Source organism: Sus scrofa, chromosome 6, assembly GCF_054392235.1.
Source record: "Sus scrofa isolate SSC_HxYL_T2T_F1_AM1 chromosome 6, Sscrofa_HxYL_maternal_Yorkshire_Landrace_v2.0, whole genome shotgun sequence".
Classification (NCBI taxonomy): Eukaryota; Metazoa; Chordata; class Mammalia; order Artiodactyla; family Suidae; genus Sus; species Sus scrofa.
The window spans coordinates 122428157-122445513 of NC_139388.1; the positions used below are offsets into that span (position 1 = coordinate 122428157).

The 17357-nt window shown below is 35.0% G+C and overlaps 1 protein-coding gene across 14 annotated transcripts in view; it reads right to left on the reverse strand.

Moving 5' to 3' along the window:
* The window catches only part of NOL4 (nucleolar protein 4), a 701612-nt gene that overhangs the window by 300985 nt on the left and 383270 nt on the right, over window positions 1–17357 (reverse strand). For 12 of the 14 annotated variants that reach the window (XM_084964462.1, XM_021096222.2, XM_021096221.2 and 9 more), the window contains 3 exons: window positions 14968–15079; window positions 13922–14034; window positions 8734–8866 (listed from right to left, as the gene is read on the reverse strand). In XM_084964462.1, coding sequence (XP_084820588.1) covers window positions 8734–8866; window positions 13922–14034; window positions 14968–15028 — 307 coding nt within the window. In that variant the 5' untranslated portion in view covers window positions 15029–15079. Of the gene's footprint in view, window positions 1–8733; window positions 8867–13921; window positions 14035–14967; window positions 15080–15641; window positions 15782–17357 lie in introns of those variants that run through there. The other 2 variants (XM_084964466.1, XM_021096227.2) reach the window with 1 other exon arrangement.

Sequence of the window (17357 nt, forward strand, 5' to 3'; positions counted from 1 at the left end):
GCCAGGTAGAAATGCAAGGAGTGTCCTTAAAAGCAGAGTCTGGAACACTGGTGTCACACTTTTTCCCACATGATAATCTTAGTCATCCCATCTGAGGTGGATCTCATAAATCTGTATTTTTTAATTAAATACATTTATGTTTTAAATACATATATTTTGATTTCATATTCTTCATGATCTATTTTATTCTAAATCTTGAGCTATTAGGTTGAATCGTTACGGTAATTTCATATGGTTTAACCTAATATGTCATGTTGATGTTGGGACATTAGAATGCAAAATGTTTACCTATTACTTGGAGATAACACATGCTTGGTTCCAGATCACCACAAAAAAAAGTGAATATCGTAATAAAGCAAGTCACATAAATTTTTGGTTTCCCAGTGCATGTAAAAGTTATGTTTAAAGTATACGGCAGTCAAGTGTGCAAAAGAATTATGTCAAAATTATGTACACACCTTAATTAAAAGAATACTTTATTGCTAAAAATGCTGTCATCTGGGCCTTCAGTGAGTCAATCTTTTTGCCATATTAATATTCTGATCACCAATCCTTTGCATCAAAGATCACTAATTGAAGATCACCATAACAAATATAATAATAGTGAATAGGTTTGAAATATTATGAATTTGTAAAAAATTCAATATTTGCAAAGCACAATAAAATGAGAGCAATGAAATGATGTATGCTTCTATTTAATTCCCTATAATATATTTATAGCTTACATTTTTACTAAATAGTTATATAACTGTTAGCAATGAAGACCTAAAAATTCTTTACAGTTTATTATAATTAATAGTTATAAGATTGTATGTGTATAAATATATATGTAAGATTGTATATAAATCTATTTTATATATACTATAAACCGTAGTCTATTATTTCTACGCAGATTAGCCACTAAAATCCAATTCATTGTTTCTTGCTTATCAAAAATGGCCTGACCAATTTAAGCATATCAAACAATTCTAGAATACAAATATTATAGAGAAAGGAGGAGTTTTTCAAATTCAGGCAAATGAACTACTCATCTCTTAAGTTCTATTAAAATGATCAAATATAACTCTGAATGAAAAAGTTACCTTGAATATACTACTTAAAAGTCCATCATGAGTGGAAACTGAAGTAAATGTTGATGAATGCTTTAAGAGATTCTTGACTCATAAGTCTTTCTCCCTCTTTTGTTGTTTCTAGACATTACCCCAACATTTTGTTTGGCATATAGGACGCTGCTAATTTTCAGTGTATAAGTAAGTTGTTGTCTGATACATGAATGAAGTACCAAATACTGCAAAAATGTACGTTAAAAAAAATCGACATTACTCCATTGAATCAAGAGACAATCAAGGGATGCTGAACACACTTCCCACAAGCAGTATATTATGATGTCACAATTAAAATCACACAAAATGAGGACCAAAAGGAAATGTATGCTTTTCTCTCCACTACAGTCTCTTACTTTTGCAATCCCTTAGCTGGTTAAGCTAATGTGCAAAGAGTTGAAGGGTGTGCTTCAACTTTCCTTTGTACTTATATAATCTTAAAAAAAAAAAAAAAAAGGCAAAAGGAGTCTGGGGTTAATAGATGCAAACTATTGCATTTGGAGTAGATAAGCAATGAGATCCTGCTGTAGAGCACAGGGAACTGTATCTAGTCACTTATGATGGAACATGATGGAGGATAATGTGAGAAAAAGGGATGTGTATATATGCGAGACTGGGTTATTTTGCTGTACAGCAGAAATTGACCGAACACTATAAACCAACTACAATGGAAAAAATAAAAATCGTTTAAAAAAGGCAAAAGAGAAAATACAATTGTTGTTACTTAAAAGTAGAGAATTCTTTGCTAATAATGATCTAATACTTTTGAGTTTAATAAAGCATAGATATTCCCTTAAAATATTAATAGTATACAATATAGCAATAACTCAGAAAAGCAATTAAAAGTGTTTTTAGAAAAGTAATTTTCTACCAGAAGTTGAATATTTATTTTACACTGAATCTTTAAGTCTCTTTCTAAATCTAACACTTTTGCCAGACATCTTTTAATAAATAACCCAAGACAACAACAGTAAATAAATCAGCTGTTCTTACAATGTACAAATTCAGAATAAATAACTAAGAAAAAAAGAATACTATTTTGAGCTAATCCATGTTCCCACAAATTTCTGGGATCAGGGATTAGAAGACAGAAGCCTTAAGTGACAGCATTTCTGCTTATAACCTATGAAATGGATGGCAGAAGAGAACACTTATAAACTGATAAACATCAAGCATCGTTCCACTTTTTGATCCAAGATTGCTTTTTGGAATTCCACAGACCACAATCACTGCGTAGCAAAACCTCTTTCACAATAAGTACTCCCACCTCCATTTTTTTGGCTGCTCCTGCAGCATGCAGAAATTCCCAGAGACCTAATATGCACCACAGCACTGACACCAGCCACAGCAGTGACAATGCTAGAGCCTTAACCCACTGAGCCACCAGGGAACTCCCCACAATAGGCTCCTTATTATCCATCATAGCTTCAAGGGCCTCATGTTTTTATGAGTAATTCAAAAGACCATACAATATTTAAATGATTTTAACCTAAAGACATTATAGTAATATTGCAAAAAAGGTTTTAAATAGCTTAATGTATTTTACAATGGGTTAAAGTGGTCAAAAGATACAAACTCCCAGTTCCAAAAAGTTCTAGAGGAGTTCTCATCGTGGCGCAGCGGTTAACAAATCCGACTAGGAACCATGAGGTTGAAGGTTCGATCCCTGGTCTTGTCAGTGGGTTAAGGATCCGGCGTTGCCGTGAGCTGTGGTGTGGGTTGCAGACTCGGCTTGGATTCCGCGTTGCTGTGGCTCTGGCGTAGGCCAGTGGGAACAGCTCCGATTGGACCCCTAGCCTGGGAACCTCCATATGCCGCAGGAGCAGCCCTAGAAAAAGCAAAAAAAAAGACCAAAAAAAAAAAAAAAAAAAAAGTTCTAGAGATGTAATATACAGCATGGTGACTATAGTTAATAGTACTGTACTGTATATTTGAAAGATGCTTAGAGTGTAGATTTGAATGTTCTCATCACACACAAAAAAAATTGTAACTATATGTGGTGATGGATATTACCTAGATTTATTCTCAGGATAATTTTGCAATGCCATATACATATATTGTTACGTTGTTCATCTGAAACTAATATGTTACATGTAAATTATTTCTCAATTTTTTTAATGAGGGTAAAATACTTCCTATGTAAAGATTCAAAGTTTCTGTATATTTTTAAAATTTAATATTTTCATTTAGTTAGGGGAGCATTATAAACATGAAATAAACAAAAGCAGCGGAATAGCACATCAGTCTTGACACATTCTTCTTTATCATATTCCTCATTCTGGTTTGCGTCTTCTCCATCTTTACCTAATTATCTAGCCTGGTGGCAAGACATTTTCCTTTTTCTCCTCCCTTTCCTCCATATGCACAATATTGTTATATCTCCAAAATGATCTGATTTTATATTCTTTCTTTCCCTTGGTAATGAACAGATTTAAAATCTTTCATAACCATAATGAGATGAAAACAGAAAAACTTTTTTTCTATTTTGTATAAATATATGTCCAATAACACATTGTTATACTTACCTGTGGTGTAATTATTGGGAAGAATTCCTTTAAAAAAATCACAATATGCTATTTAAACTTCCTTACAATAATATCTTAAAGTAATTGCTTAGTGTTAAAGAAAACAGAACATTTAAATTTAACTTTTAAAATTTTATATTGTTCATAATTTATGAATATTAAACTGGAATTTAGTTTCAAATGTTAAAATATAAATTTCTCTTATAATTTCTCCAAAGACTTCAGATACATCTAATCCAAGGCTGCAGAGAAAGGAATTTAACTGCCAAACCAAAATAGAACAATGTTCTAAAGCTACACTGTCCAATAAGTAGTCACCAGCTACATGTAGCTAGTAAAATATAAATTAACATTAATTAAAATTAAGTCAAATAAAATTGAAATTAGTCTCTCCTTTTCACTATCATATTTCAAGTACTCAAGAGCCACAATGACTAGTGACTATTGGATTGGACAGTGCAAATATACAACATTTCCAGAATCTCAGAAAGTCGATTAAGCAGGGTTTCCTAGACTTTCCTCCAATTTCCACTTCTAAGTTCTCCCCATTAGCCTCTTAATCTTCATTTTACTGGATTCTTACCAAAATGGTTCTTCTCTGCCTACACCAGTTGTTCTTAATTTGGGGAGATTTTGTGTCCTACAGGATATTTGCAATGTTTGAAGACATTTTTGATTGTCATGGTTGGGGGTAGGTAATACTGGGCTATAGTGGATGGAGGCCAGAGATGTTAAACATTCTACTATGCACAGGATGTGCTGTCACAGCAAAGACACATGTGTCAGTATTGCCCAGTTTGAGATACCCTGGACTAGACTACTCTAGATTGAAGCAGCATTCGGGTGTCCCACCTGCAACTGGACTTAGTACATCATAAGTCCTTACCTACTGACTACTCCTAAAGATTAATGCACATCAACCACAAGAAAGCAAGACACTCCCAGATCCAAGGTAAATCTAGTACTCAGAGTCCCCACTGATTTGAGAAAGACACAAACTAAAAGTTTAACTAGTATAAATTCTTAATTCTATAGTGGCAGGACTTTTCCTACATTAGTTAAAGGAACTACAGCCAAAAGTAAATGGTATTAGGTATACTTTTATTACTTTAGACTGTGTCTTAATTGAAGGTATAGGGACTATGTCTTTTTTGCTGACCATTATATATACATCTCTTAGCAAACAAGATAACCTAAAAGAAAAGTAATACTCAATGAGAAAAGCAAGATACAGATTAGTAAATTATATAAATCTATTTTTATAACACAAGGACAAAATATTCTGAATGTGTACATTGTGTGTGTGTATGTGTGAGTACAGAGAAAAATATGGGTTACCTATGACAGTGCTACTGTCAGGGTAAAGGAGAAAAGTAAAACAAAAAAAAAATATGTAAAAGTGATGTAACAAATCATGATTAAGGTGAAAAGTTATATTTTAATCATTTAAATAATGGAGCATTTAAGAACTATGTCAAACGGAGCAACAGAGAGGAAGAACCAAAGCATAAGAAGGTCCATTAATTAATAAGGTATTTGTATTATAGAAGAGAAATAGCTGATAAATAAGAACACTAATATTTAATACAGTGATGAGTCACCTGAAGAATGTAAAAATTTAGGTAATAGAGATGGAAGGAGTCATGAGATCAGGAAAGCTATCAGGACTCAGAGAGGTAAATATGGGACTCATAAGGGCACAGCATTGAAAGCCATGTGCTTTGATGTGATCATCTGGAGAAAAGGAGAGAGTTAAGAGTGGCACCCCAGCACACTCCATCATCTATAGAATAAGACCCAGAAAAGGAGCCCCAGATAGGTTCACCAGGAAGCCAACAGTGTGTTGTCCTTTGATGTGAGTAATGAGGGAGAAGAGGAATAAGGTCTCACCAGTGAATTAGGCAACTTGAAGACTGCTGGTTTCATATCCACAAGAGCAAGTGGAGTGAAGCGGTGAAGATGAAAGCCTACCTGCGGTGGGCCAGAAAAGTAGAAGAGGAGGTAGAGAGGATGAGGCAGGTCTGTCAATGAGTTTTGCTTGAAAGCCTGTTGTGTGGGTGGGGTGGAGAAAGGGGGCAATGAATGCAGAGGGCACCATGAGAACCAAAAAGACCTCCTAAAGGGGATATTTATTATATCATGTTTGTATGGCAATTCAGTGAAAAACCTATGCTGTAGAAGAAAGAAGGGGTAATTGCAAGAGGAAACTCAAGAAGTGTGAAAGAAAGGCATTTAACATGTAAGAGAAGGCTTTGGCTTAGGTTGGAGAAAGAACAACTAGATTATGTCCTTATCATGAAGTATCCATCAATACATGATGAGAAAATTCCTTTCTCCTAAGACGAAGTAATATTTGACATTATGTCACTGCATTTCATTAAAATCAATACTTGGAGTTCCCGTCATGGCGCAGTGGTTAGCGAATCCGACTAGGAACCATGAGGCTGCGGGTTCGATCCCTGGCCTTGCTCAGTGGGTTGACGATCCGGTGTTGCCGTGAGCTAGGTTCGATCCCTGGCCTTGCTCAGTGGGTTGACGACCCGGCGTTGCTGTGAGCTGTGGTGTAGGTCGCAGACGCGGCTCGGATCCAGCATTGCTGTGGCTCTGGCATAGGCTGGTGGCTACAGCTCCGGTTCGACCCCTACCCTGGGAACCTCCATATGCGGCGGGAGCGGCCCTAGAAAAGGCAAAAAGACAAAAAAAAAAAAAAAGAAAAAAAATCAATAGAGATTTTTATTATGCCAGCTGTCCCCTAGCCAAAGATTGACAATAGGCGACATTATTTTTTTATTTATTTTTTGTCTTTTTGCCTTTCCTAGGGCCGCTCCCGCGGCATATGGAGGTTCCCAGGCTGGGGGTCTAATCGGAGCGGTAGCCGCCAGCCTACACCAGAGCCACAGCAACGTGGGATCCGAGCTGCGTCTGTGACCTACACCACAGCTCACGGGCAACGCCGAATCCTTAACCCACTGATGGAGGCCAGGGATCAAACCCGCAACCTCATGGTTGCTAGTCAGATTCGTTAACCACTGCGCCACAATGTGAACTCCTACAACAGACAACTTTAATCAAGAAAACAAAGAATCTGCATCATGAGAGACATCCTTTTGTTATGGTCCCCCAAATTGAGGACTAAAAAAGCAATGGTATAAACAGGCAAAATACACAAATAAATATTAACAGAATGATATATATACACACATATTGTTTGTTTTTTTTTGTTTTTTGTTTTTTGTTTTTTTTGTCTTTTTGCCTTTTTTTTTCGAGGGCTGCTCCCGCGGCATATGGAGATTCCCAGGCTAGGGGTTGAATCGGAGCTGTAGCCACTGGCCTATGCCAGAGCCACAGCAACACAGGATCCAAGCCGCATCTGCAACCTACACCACAGCTCACGGCAACGTGGGATCCTTAACCAACTGAGCAAGGCCAGGGAACGAACAGGCAACCTCATGGTTCCTAGTCGGATTCGTTAACCACTGCGCCACAATGGGAACTCCACATATTGGTTATTATAGTGTCCTGGTGCTACACATTTTCCATTAAAAATCAAAATATGAAAATCTACTAATATTTTAGAAGAAAAAAAAAGGAATTTATTATCTATATCAGAAAAACTATAATCTTAGAAATTTCCCAAATAAATGTCATCTCTATTGCAATAGCTATTCTACAATATAGCAGGTAAAATGTGATTTTAAAACCACTGATGACTAATATGCCTCTCCTTCCTTTTAACTCATGCCAATAAGGACAGCAACATCTTTTAAACTCATCTGAAGTGGGGACAAAACCCCCCTCACCTTTTAAAAACTTTTTGTATGCGTAAAACCAAGGATTTCTCATTTGATGGATGACATAAACAGAACACTAACAGTAGCCAGAAATGCAGTAATATTTGCAAATAGTTTTTAAAAGCAAGTGTCAGAGAGAGCATAGAAAGATTTTTTTAATTAAAAAAATTTTTTTTTTTGCTATCAACAGCTGTAGGCACAAAAATACACAGTCAAAAAAGTTCATATAGGGAGTTCCCTTCATGGCACAGCAGTAACAAACCAGACCAGGATCTATGAGGATGTGAGTTCAATCCCTGGCCTCACTCAGTGGGTTAAGGATCCAGCTTTGCCATGAGCTGTGGTGTAGGTCACAGACATGGCTCGGATCTGGCATTGCTGTGGCTGTGGTGTAGGCCAGCAGATGCAGCTAGCTCTGATTTGATCCCTAGCCTGTGAACTTCCATATGCTGCAGATGCGGCCCTAAAAAGCAAAAAACAAAAAAAAAAGTTCATGTAAACTTGTTAATTACAGGAATAATAAACTAATTTTTAATAAAACTGGCCAATTTCCTTCCACTTGTAAACCTGAATTTTGAACCATAATTACACAAGGAACATACATTTACTTGCATACATAATTTTATAATTACAAAGACAAAAATCTACAAAGATAGTTTTCAAAGATCTCTGAATATATTAGACCTAAAGCATTAATTACCACGTCTATTCCCCCTACATATCCAGTTATCTTGACCTTGCCTGTTCCCTTTTCATTGGACCCAAGTTTTAAAAGATCACAATCTTTCTTTCATTTACAGCTTAATAAAGTAGCTCAAAAATCCTAGCAAAAATCTTCTCGCCTGGCCAAATCACTCTGTTAAAACCGTCCTTTTATACTATTTTTTGGCTATAACTTTGTCTTGTAGTAAAATTAAAACATCCAAATTAATCTTTCGATGATTTTTAAACTCTTAATATACAGTCAAGAGAATAATGGCCCAAGAAACCAAAGCTAGAAAATATCACAGAAACCCAAACAACATTGATAGAACTCATTTTAAGTTCAGGGAACAAAACATGAGCAAGCTTGGCTTTCATAATTAGTATTTGCAGTTTTAAACAAAGTACTTGAATCTAAAAATAATGAGGTGGCTAACATAACCAGAATACACCAATAAAAACCCCCACAAAAAAAACAAAAAAGAAAAATCCCCATAGAAACGGATAAAACATTAGCACAAGAATAAGAGGTTGTTGTTTTAATAAATTCTGACCCAAGATTTTATTGTCGTTTTGTTTTGTTTATTTGTTTGCTCAATTTGAAAGGCTTACCATCTTGCTGACTGTGAAGAGCCTGGGGACTTTGCATCCTTTCCTCAAGATTGGAGCTAAGATCAGAGTTCACAGCTGACATCCGTGTTGAATCACTCATATCAAATTCATCACTTTCTATTGAACTTTCATCCTGAAAATGGTTTCAAAATATTATCAAGTATCATAAAACATAGTATATTCAGATAACGACCATTTTATCTAAAAGGTTCCTTAGAGTTTAGCCAGTAAGTAAGATTTTACAGAACTCAGTCAAATATGTTACACATTAATAGATTCTGGAAATAACAACAGCATGAATTTTCCCTTTAAGAAGTTTCAAGACTTGTGAAGATTCAATGTATCTGTAAATAGGCAGATGTAAAAGGTAAAAAATGTATTTAGGAAGGATGTAGTTTGGGAATTATCTGAAGAGTTAAAAAAATGGATTTTTTTTAAATTAGTAAAAATACTTCCTAAAAGAGTCAATTACAAAGCCTAGTATCAAAAGAAATGTTTTGACTTTTAAAATAAATGACTTAATAAAATTTCATAAGCAAAAATCTTACAGTGCAATAAAAAAAATCTTAACTAAAAGTGTTTCTTTGGTAAAAAGAATACAATCTAATAGATGAATTTAACACTGCTACATCAAAAGTCCACATTTATTGAAGAACAAGTTAATCTTAGCACATCCTTTCTTTCCTTAGAATGGAATATAAACTGTATTGCAACCACAAAATGTTTTAGGTAAAAGTGTGCAAGATCCATTTTCTAAAAGCTGGTTGAGCAAATGGCTAAATTACCAAAAGGCAAGTTTGCCAAATGGTCAATTTATCAAAATCTGTCAAATACTAACTTAAACCAAATCTATGATAGGTTGCTATAATCATTTCCTTAAAGCAAACTCCTTTTGGACAACTGATTTTAAGGCAAATGCTGTGCTTAAGTAATGCAAATGTTTAATTGAAACCACCAGGTTTAACTTTAATTTATAAATATTTGATCTAAGAGTTTAACATTAATGTAATGACCAGCAATAGCAGTAGCAATAGTGCTGTTACTTATATTGCAGTCACTGTTTTTTTTTGTTTGTTTGTTTGTTTTTTAGGGTCGAACCTGTGGCATATGGAAGTTCCCAGGCTAGAAGTTGAATTGGAACTATAGCTGCTGGCCACAGCCATAGCCACAGCAATGCCACGGGATCCAAACTGTGCCTGAGACCTACACCACAGCTTATGGGAACACCAGATCCCCAGCCCACTGATTGAAGCCAGGGATAGAACCCATATCCTCATGGATAGTACTCGGGTTCATAACCCACTGAACCACAACAGGAACTCCCAGCAGGCACTGTTATTTTTATTTGTCCGCTCACCTCATCTCCATCACAACCAATGAGTTAGATAACAAGATTTACTCAGTTTTACAAACTGAGAAACTGAAGGACAGAGGAGTTAATTTATCATACTATTCTACACCAAAACTGGGATTCGTCATGATGTCATTCAGCCTCAAGAAAATAACTTCACTGAATAGGAAGGATCATCTTGACTTCATAAATGGCATCTAGGTATCAGCAAAGCTGCTTACAGTGCAATAAAAAAAATCTTAACTAAGATTGTTCTAGCAGACTCACAGTTGGTCTTCTTTCTGATCCCTAGGCGACGCCCAGGTGACATGGGTGCTCCTCCCTTAGCAAAAGTCTGATCATGTCTGGGAGTACTGAGAGGCACTAGCTCTTCATTAATTCAGCAAAGAAATGCCACCCTGTGAGGCCTCTGGGCAATCAGCTGCTCAGACTTCTCCCTACAGCTTGCCCTCTCCCTCGGTACCTTATGTTTTCTCCAATTCTAAATTCTAAGAAAACCCAAAACATCTGAAATAAATACGTATGTTTAAAAGGGAAAAACATAACAGAATTCAGTGTGCACATCCATGTTTAAAAAGTACCATAAACATATACATACATATATATGCACCCAATAGTTAGATGATACAGATATTCACTAAATACACTAAATACAGTGTCTGTAATATCAGAGTCTGGAGCCAGACTGCCTGGACTCAGATTTATGCTCCGCCGTCTATCAGATGTGTTACCTTAGGCAAGTTACCTAACATTTCTGTGCCTCAGTTTCCTCACCTATGAAGCAGGAATAATAGGAGTTCCCATTGTGGCACAGTGGAAATGAATTTGACTAGGAACCATGCGGTGGCGGGTTTGATCCCTGGCCTTGTTCAGTGGGTTAAGGATCCAGCATTGCCGCGAGCCTTGGTATAGATTGCAGATGCGGCTGGGATCCAGCGTTGCTGTGCCTCTGGCATAGGCCGGCAGCTACAGTTCCAATTTGACCCCATAGCCTGGGAACCTCCATATGCCACAAGTGCGGCCCTAAAAAGACAAAAAAACACACACACACCAAAAAACAGGAATAATAATAGTATCAGTCTCATAGGGCTATGTAAGGATTGAAGGGCTATAATATATGTAAAGTAGTTAAAACAATGTCATATATATAATAAGCACAAAACTGTTTGATATTGTTATATAGAATGTGTAACAAATACTGCTGTACATAAGATTCATATTTATTATATTACTTTAATACATACAAAACTAAATTTAAATATAATGGTAAAAGATGATCAATATGAGTTTGTAAAGTAGCTGTGGATACTATATGAATAGTCTTTATAAAAGCACATATTATATACACTACAAATAGCTAACTAGATGTAATCTAGTAAAATACTGTTTCCATGGTATGTGCATATGTGTGTGTGTCTGCACACACAACCATCTGAGATATACTGTATATGTGTGTGTGCATGTGTCTATGTGTAAAAAGTATGTGTGTGAGGCCATGTGTGTATGTTTAAAGAAAACTAGACACACAGAGTGAGGCTGCAGACTCTGTTCTATAGAATGGTTTATGTAAACTATGCATTATGGCTCATCAATGTACCTAGTGTGACTAAAGAACTGAAATTTTAATTTTAATGAATTTTAATGAATTTTCATTAAATTAAAATATCCCTGTATGGCTGGTAGCTACCATGTTGGACAATGCAGATTCAAGAGTTCCTCATTGTTGGATATTTTCAGTCATCACCATTAGCAATATAATAAATATCCTAATACATAAATTGTTTTGTACATCAAATTCCTTAGTATAATTCTCTAGTCAAAGCACTAAATAACTTTCTAAAGTTTTAAAATAATTATTGCCAAACCATCCCTCAGAAAGTTTATTATGGCTTAAACGCTCATCAACAGTTTATAAGAAGGTCAACTGATCTTACTTTGGATACAGTATTTTTAATTAAGGGATTCCCCATTCCTGGCCTTCTTAATTTCTCTTAATAGCATTTAGTACTGTCTTATATAAATACTTTCATTATTTACTTCCTTTATTGTCGATTCCCCTACCACCGCTAGAAGAGAAACTAAATGAAGGCAAGAATTCTGTCAATTTATTCAGCGTTTATCTCCATTATCTTCAAGGTTGGTGATTACATAGAAGGTACTCAATAAATACTGGTTGAAGGAATTGAAGAAACACCTATTAAAATTTAAATATAACATCACAAAGGAGTAACTCATTTGATCTCCATTTTAACAGGAGTTATCTTAACCATTTTCCGATCTTTCAATATACACAATTTCTAAAATTTTGTAAATAATCCCACTCATTTATCTGAATAGTTTCAAGACAGTGTATGCCCAATCGAGCATTTCTGAAAGGTAAGGATAAGAGTTATTTTCCTAGTTATTTATAATTTAAAGGATCTATTTCTCTTGTGTGAAACACTTTATGATTTTTCTAGAAGCCAGAAGGACTTAGCATATGTGGACTCCATTGTTGGCACAAAATTGATCTTACTTTTCGGCCTAGAAATAAACATATCAATAACAAATGAGTTTTCTACAAATAATTTGACAGCTCTAACTAGTTTATGAGGTTTTTTTTTTTTAAAGCTTTTCAACTATGTGATGAATCATGGGGATAATATTTTCATTCTCAGGGATGAATAAAACAGTAATATTTTCTTAATTGTCTTTCCTGTCTTTGAATGATTTTATTACTAGTTATTTAATCATTTATATGTAATATGGAATCTGATGCTGCCACTGCACTAATACAGATATTCTTACAGAGTGTACTTTTAATAAAGTCTTGAGATAGAACAATTTTGTGAATATTTTGAGATTAAACCTGCTCACATCAAGAGGAAAAACAAAAAACTTGATCTGAGTTTTATGAATAAAGTTAAAATAATTTATTTTAAAAGAATTTAATAATACCTCACCAAATAATTCTATGTTTAAAAATAAATATTTAATCACATTTCCTGTATAGAGAAATTTCAAGGAGGAGAGATTTATTAGCCTGAAAAACTATTCCTAATATAGATACTCTTAATGTGTACATTGACTAATGCTTCTAACTAGTTAACAAGGATTTACTAACCTCCTATTGTTATTAAGTATTTCGGGGGAATAGACATTGGGTACATATGTGATTTAGTCCCTGTCCTGAGGTACTGCAACTAAACTAATGTGAGTTAATTACTAGCCTAGAGAAGAATATTTAACAAATATGCCTTTAGTATCTAATATGTGTTGACAAGCACATTGCTAGAATCTTACTATACAAGTTAAATAGAATAATTTGAAACATCAAAACACCTCTAATTAAGAATCATCACTAAAAATCATAGAAAATGGAGAGAAATAGACAAAAAAATACATAGGAAAATGGTTAACTGAAAAATAGCTTTAAAATATACACAACATTTGGATGGTTGGGAAATGATTATACCTGAAAATAGCTATTAAATTGACTTTCTGATTTCCAGGTAAAATAGCCTGGTACTAAAATTTCCCTGGCCATATTTTAATTTGGAATATTTTCCTCTAAACTTTCTAGCCCTTTACCAAGGCTAGCTCGATGGTGGGCTATTAAGGAAAATGAGTCTCTCAGGAATGAACAAATTTCCACACAACACTAAGACAGATGTGGCAAGACAGGGAATCTCTGATGAGGACTGGGAGTTTCTGCCTGTTTCTGTGTGGTCCTAGTGACACTCCTTTCATTCAAAAAATAAATTATTATCTTCAAAATGCCATGATGCTTAATACAATAGTCACGGTTATCAAACTTCATTCTGACTTGTGATACGAATGTAGATATTTGCATTTTACCTCATCTTGCTGTGAGTTTAGCAGCTGAAGTTTCATGTGCTTCATATAGGCCATGGTAATTGGCATGTTGTAGTCAATCATGCTGGTCACCAAAGTGGGAGGTTTTCCATTATCTGTAATAAAACAGTTTTAATGGGTAATGAAAGTGATAATGCATCCTACCTGTAATTTCAGAATGATCAAATTTGTTCAATTTGAAATAAGATTCTAGATGCCAAGTGTTTATGAAATTGGAAGGATTAGAGATGGACCCTGGGGAGGGAGGGGGGGAATATCTGGTAAGATTCTACAAAGGTGTTTTGGGACAAATTAGCACTACAGATGAATTCACTACCTCCAACTATAGGGGAATTTTGTGATATCCTGGATAACAATGTGTAAAGCTAATATAGTGATTAAACAAAAGTATTGGTGCTTTTGTATTTTTTCTCCTTTGCTACACACTTACTTTCTATATGTACTATTTGAGTGCAAAAGGAAATTTGTTCTTTTTATTTTTAATTTTGCTGGTCTACTCATTCTCCTACACATGGGATTGGGCTAGCCTAAATGTATCTTTCAGATTCAGTTAATCTCAGGGAGAAACTCCACAGATCAAAAAAAAAAAAAAAATAGCTGAAATGATTTTTAATGAAAGCTAAAGCCAAATTACAACCTTGATGTAAAAATTTTCAGTGAAAGAATTTCATTACTCTTCATTACTTTTAGCAGTAAGGAATTGGGAGATTTAAAAGGACACAGATGGAACATCAATTTCCTTGCTGAATATATATAAAATATCATGAAATACATACAATAAATGAAAATTAAAACATTATTATAGGAAAAAAGTTATTTGTCATGGTCAAAATGATCTTTCTTCTGAGAGAGGACACTGAGTTACCCTGTAAGAGGATCTTCACTGTTCACCGACTCCTACTTGAATAAATGAGATGATCAGACTTGTTGAACTGTTTCGGTCCACCACATTTTTCTAAAAATGTGGAATATAAATTGCCATTATGAATAAAATTACTTTAAGTCTCACTATTTGACACTGCAGCTACCTTTATGATCTGTTCCATCTGGGTTTAAATGCATTCTTTTCTGGCACTCTGAGCAGCTCATTAGAAATCGTGTCACCGCTTCTCTTGGAAGGAAGGCATAGCTCTCTGAAATCTGAAATGATTCACAAAATAGAGGTGTTATTATATAAGCTGACTGGGCATGAGTCAACAGAAATGACCACTGTATTTTCCAATAGGACGCATTATTCCATAATGGCAGGAAGCACGATGAAAGCATGCACTGCATTTCATGCATCATTTCAAGAAATATCTATCCAACTTGATTGCATGTTTCTTAATAATAGCTAATAATGCGATGTGGAGGGAAAAATAAAATCAACCACATCTGGATGGATATCTGCTTATATTTCTGCATTTCTTTTAGGAAAAATAATCACAGTATACAGGTACTCTAGTGAATTTTCCTGGTTAAAATTTGCCAATACTGTTTCGGCAATTAAACTCATTGCTACGCCATCCAATTTTTATCTGATTTTACATATATTTTTAAAAATTTAGCCCCAATGAGAAACCATCAACTTTGGATTTTGCATTAATAAGCATTTCTTCATTACTGCTTTTTAAAGTATTTAAGTAAAAATAAAAAAGAATCCGAACAGAACTCATGTATCTATTTACTGCAGTGAATCATTCCTCCACAGAAAATGACACACCTGGAATGTATTTTGGCCACCTAGTTCATTTGCTATGTTATGTCAGTTTCTCATAATTTATGTCCACAGTAGTTCATATTGATTGTCAGAGCAAGTTTTCCCACTGCCTTCTACAGAACTTCTATTTTCAGAACCATGATCTAGAATCAAGTTAGAAATCAATACTCTTGTCAGTGACTCTTTAAATATTAACTTTTCAAAAACCAAGCCATTTCTCTCATCAAAGCAAAGAATTTCTGAAGTGAAACTGATAGACTGTTAAACCTTTCTAAACAAAAGCTGACACTGACTCAGATAGTGCTGCTAAGAAGTCTGATGCCGGGTGTTCCTTTTCCAGCACAGCTAGCACTGACACTGGTACATGAAATATGAGATAAGCAGGAAGAATAAATGAGTTGTAAATTAGACATAAGTGCCACAGACGATTCCTCAGATGCAGGCAGAGCTGTTATGAACACTGATGTATTTTACCTTTGTAGGAAAGAGGGAAATATGCACCTTGTGTATAATTGAGTATGAATCTGCTCCAATTCCATTAATGGTAATGGGATCAACTTTTGCTTATCCGTGATATAGAAAGAGCACAGCATCGAGGAAACCTCACATACTAAAACCCAGTCATTGTGAAGCCAATTTCCCCCTGAATGTAACATGAAAATCAGTCTGCATCACTCAGCCTATCTCTTTGACTCTTAGAAAAAAGAAGCCATAAGAATATCAAAGACAAGGAACAGGCCTACAACTAAAATCTGCCATGAACAATCCATGCACAGGTAATTTGAATTCAACTTGAGTAGGATTGTACCATATAAGAAATTGTGGGGGAAAATAAGCAGAGAAATTTGAAAGTATTTCATCAAAATATAGTCCTTGAATAAAGGAGTAAATACATGCAATTTAAATGTTCATTCATTCTCTGTCGCTCCTTTCTCTCTTTCTTTAATCACACCACACACACATACAAATTTGATTCCTATTTATCTATTTTACAGAAGGAACTAACACTTTTGCCTGTTGTATTTACCTCATTAGAGATCATTTTTTCTGACTCTTTGAAAACCCGTTTTCCAATAATTCAGAAGTCTATGATGCATGCTTTCTATTTTAACTCACACGGAGTGTGAGCTGGTACTAATAGAGCTGACCAATAAATTCATTAACAAACAGGATTTGAGAAAAATGCTCCATTGATTTTCACAGAGCATTTCTATTAAGGCTTTTCTCTCCTTATAGAAAATAGAAACCTTCAATTGAAAAAAAAAATTGCCAAATGATGGAGTTAAAGACCATTTTTTTCTGTGGACCTGATATTCTCCACAATGCGCCCTTTCCTCAGTGCTAATAAAACACCCTGTGGAGAACCCCTTCTAGAGAGGTTCATCACTGACTCAGTTGCATCATTTCTCCTAGCACTACTCAGCTCCAAATCAATTTTTGTCTTAGAATCATTAATCCTGTTACATTTTAAAAATAATTTTATTCTGAAAAACAAGTACCTATAATGAGCACACATATGTTACACAGGTGGACAAATATGCTATGTGTACCTGTGTGAATAAACGAATATAAAGTCCCACTCTGTGTCTTAGAAAAGACTATTGAGTAAGGATTGTATCACATTGTTCTCTGTGGTGTTATTCCGGGCATATCGCTATACGTTATTTAAGCGGAAAAAAAATCACTTATTGGGGGTTCTTTTCTTGGTGTTCAGAACCC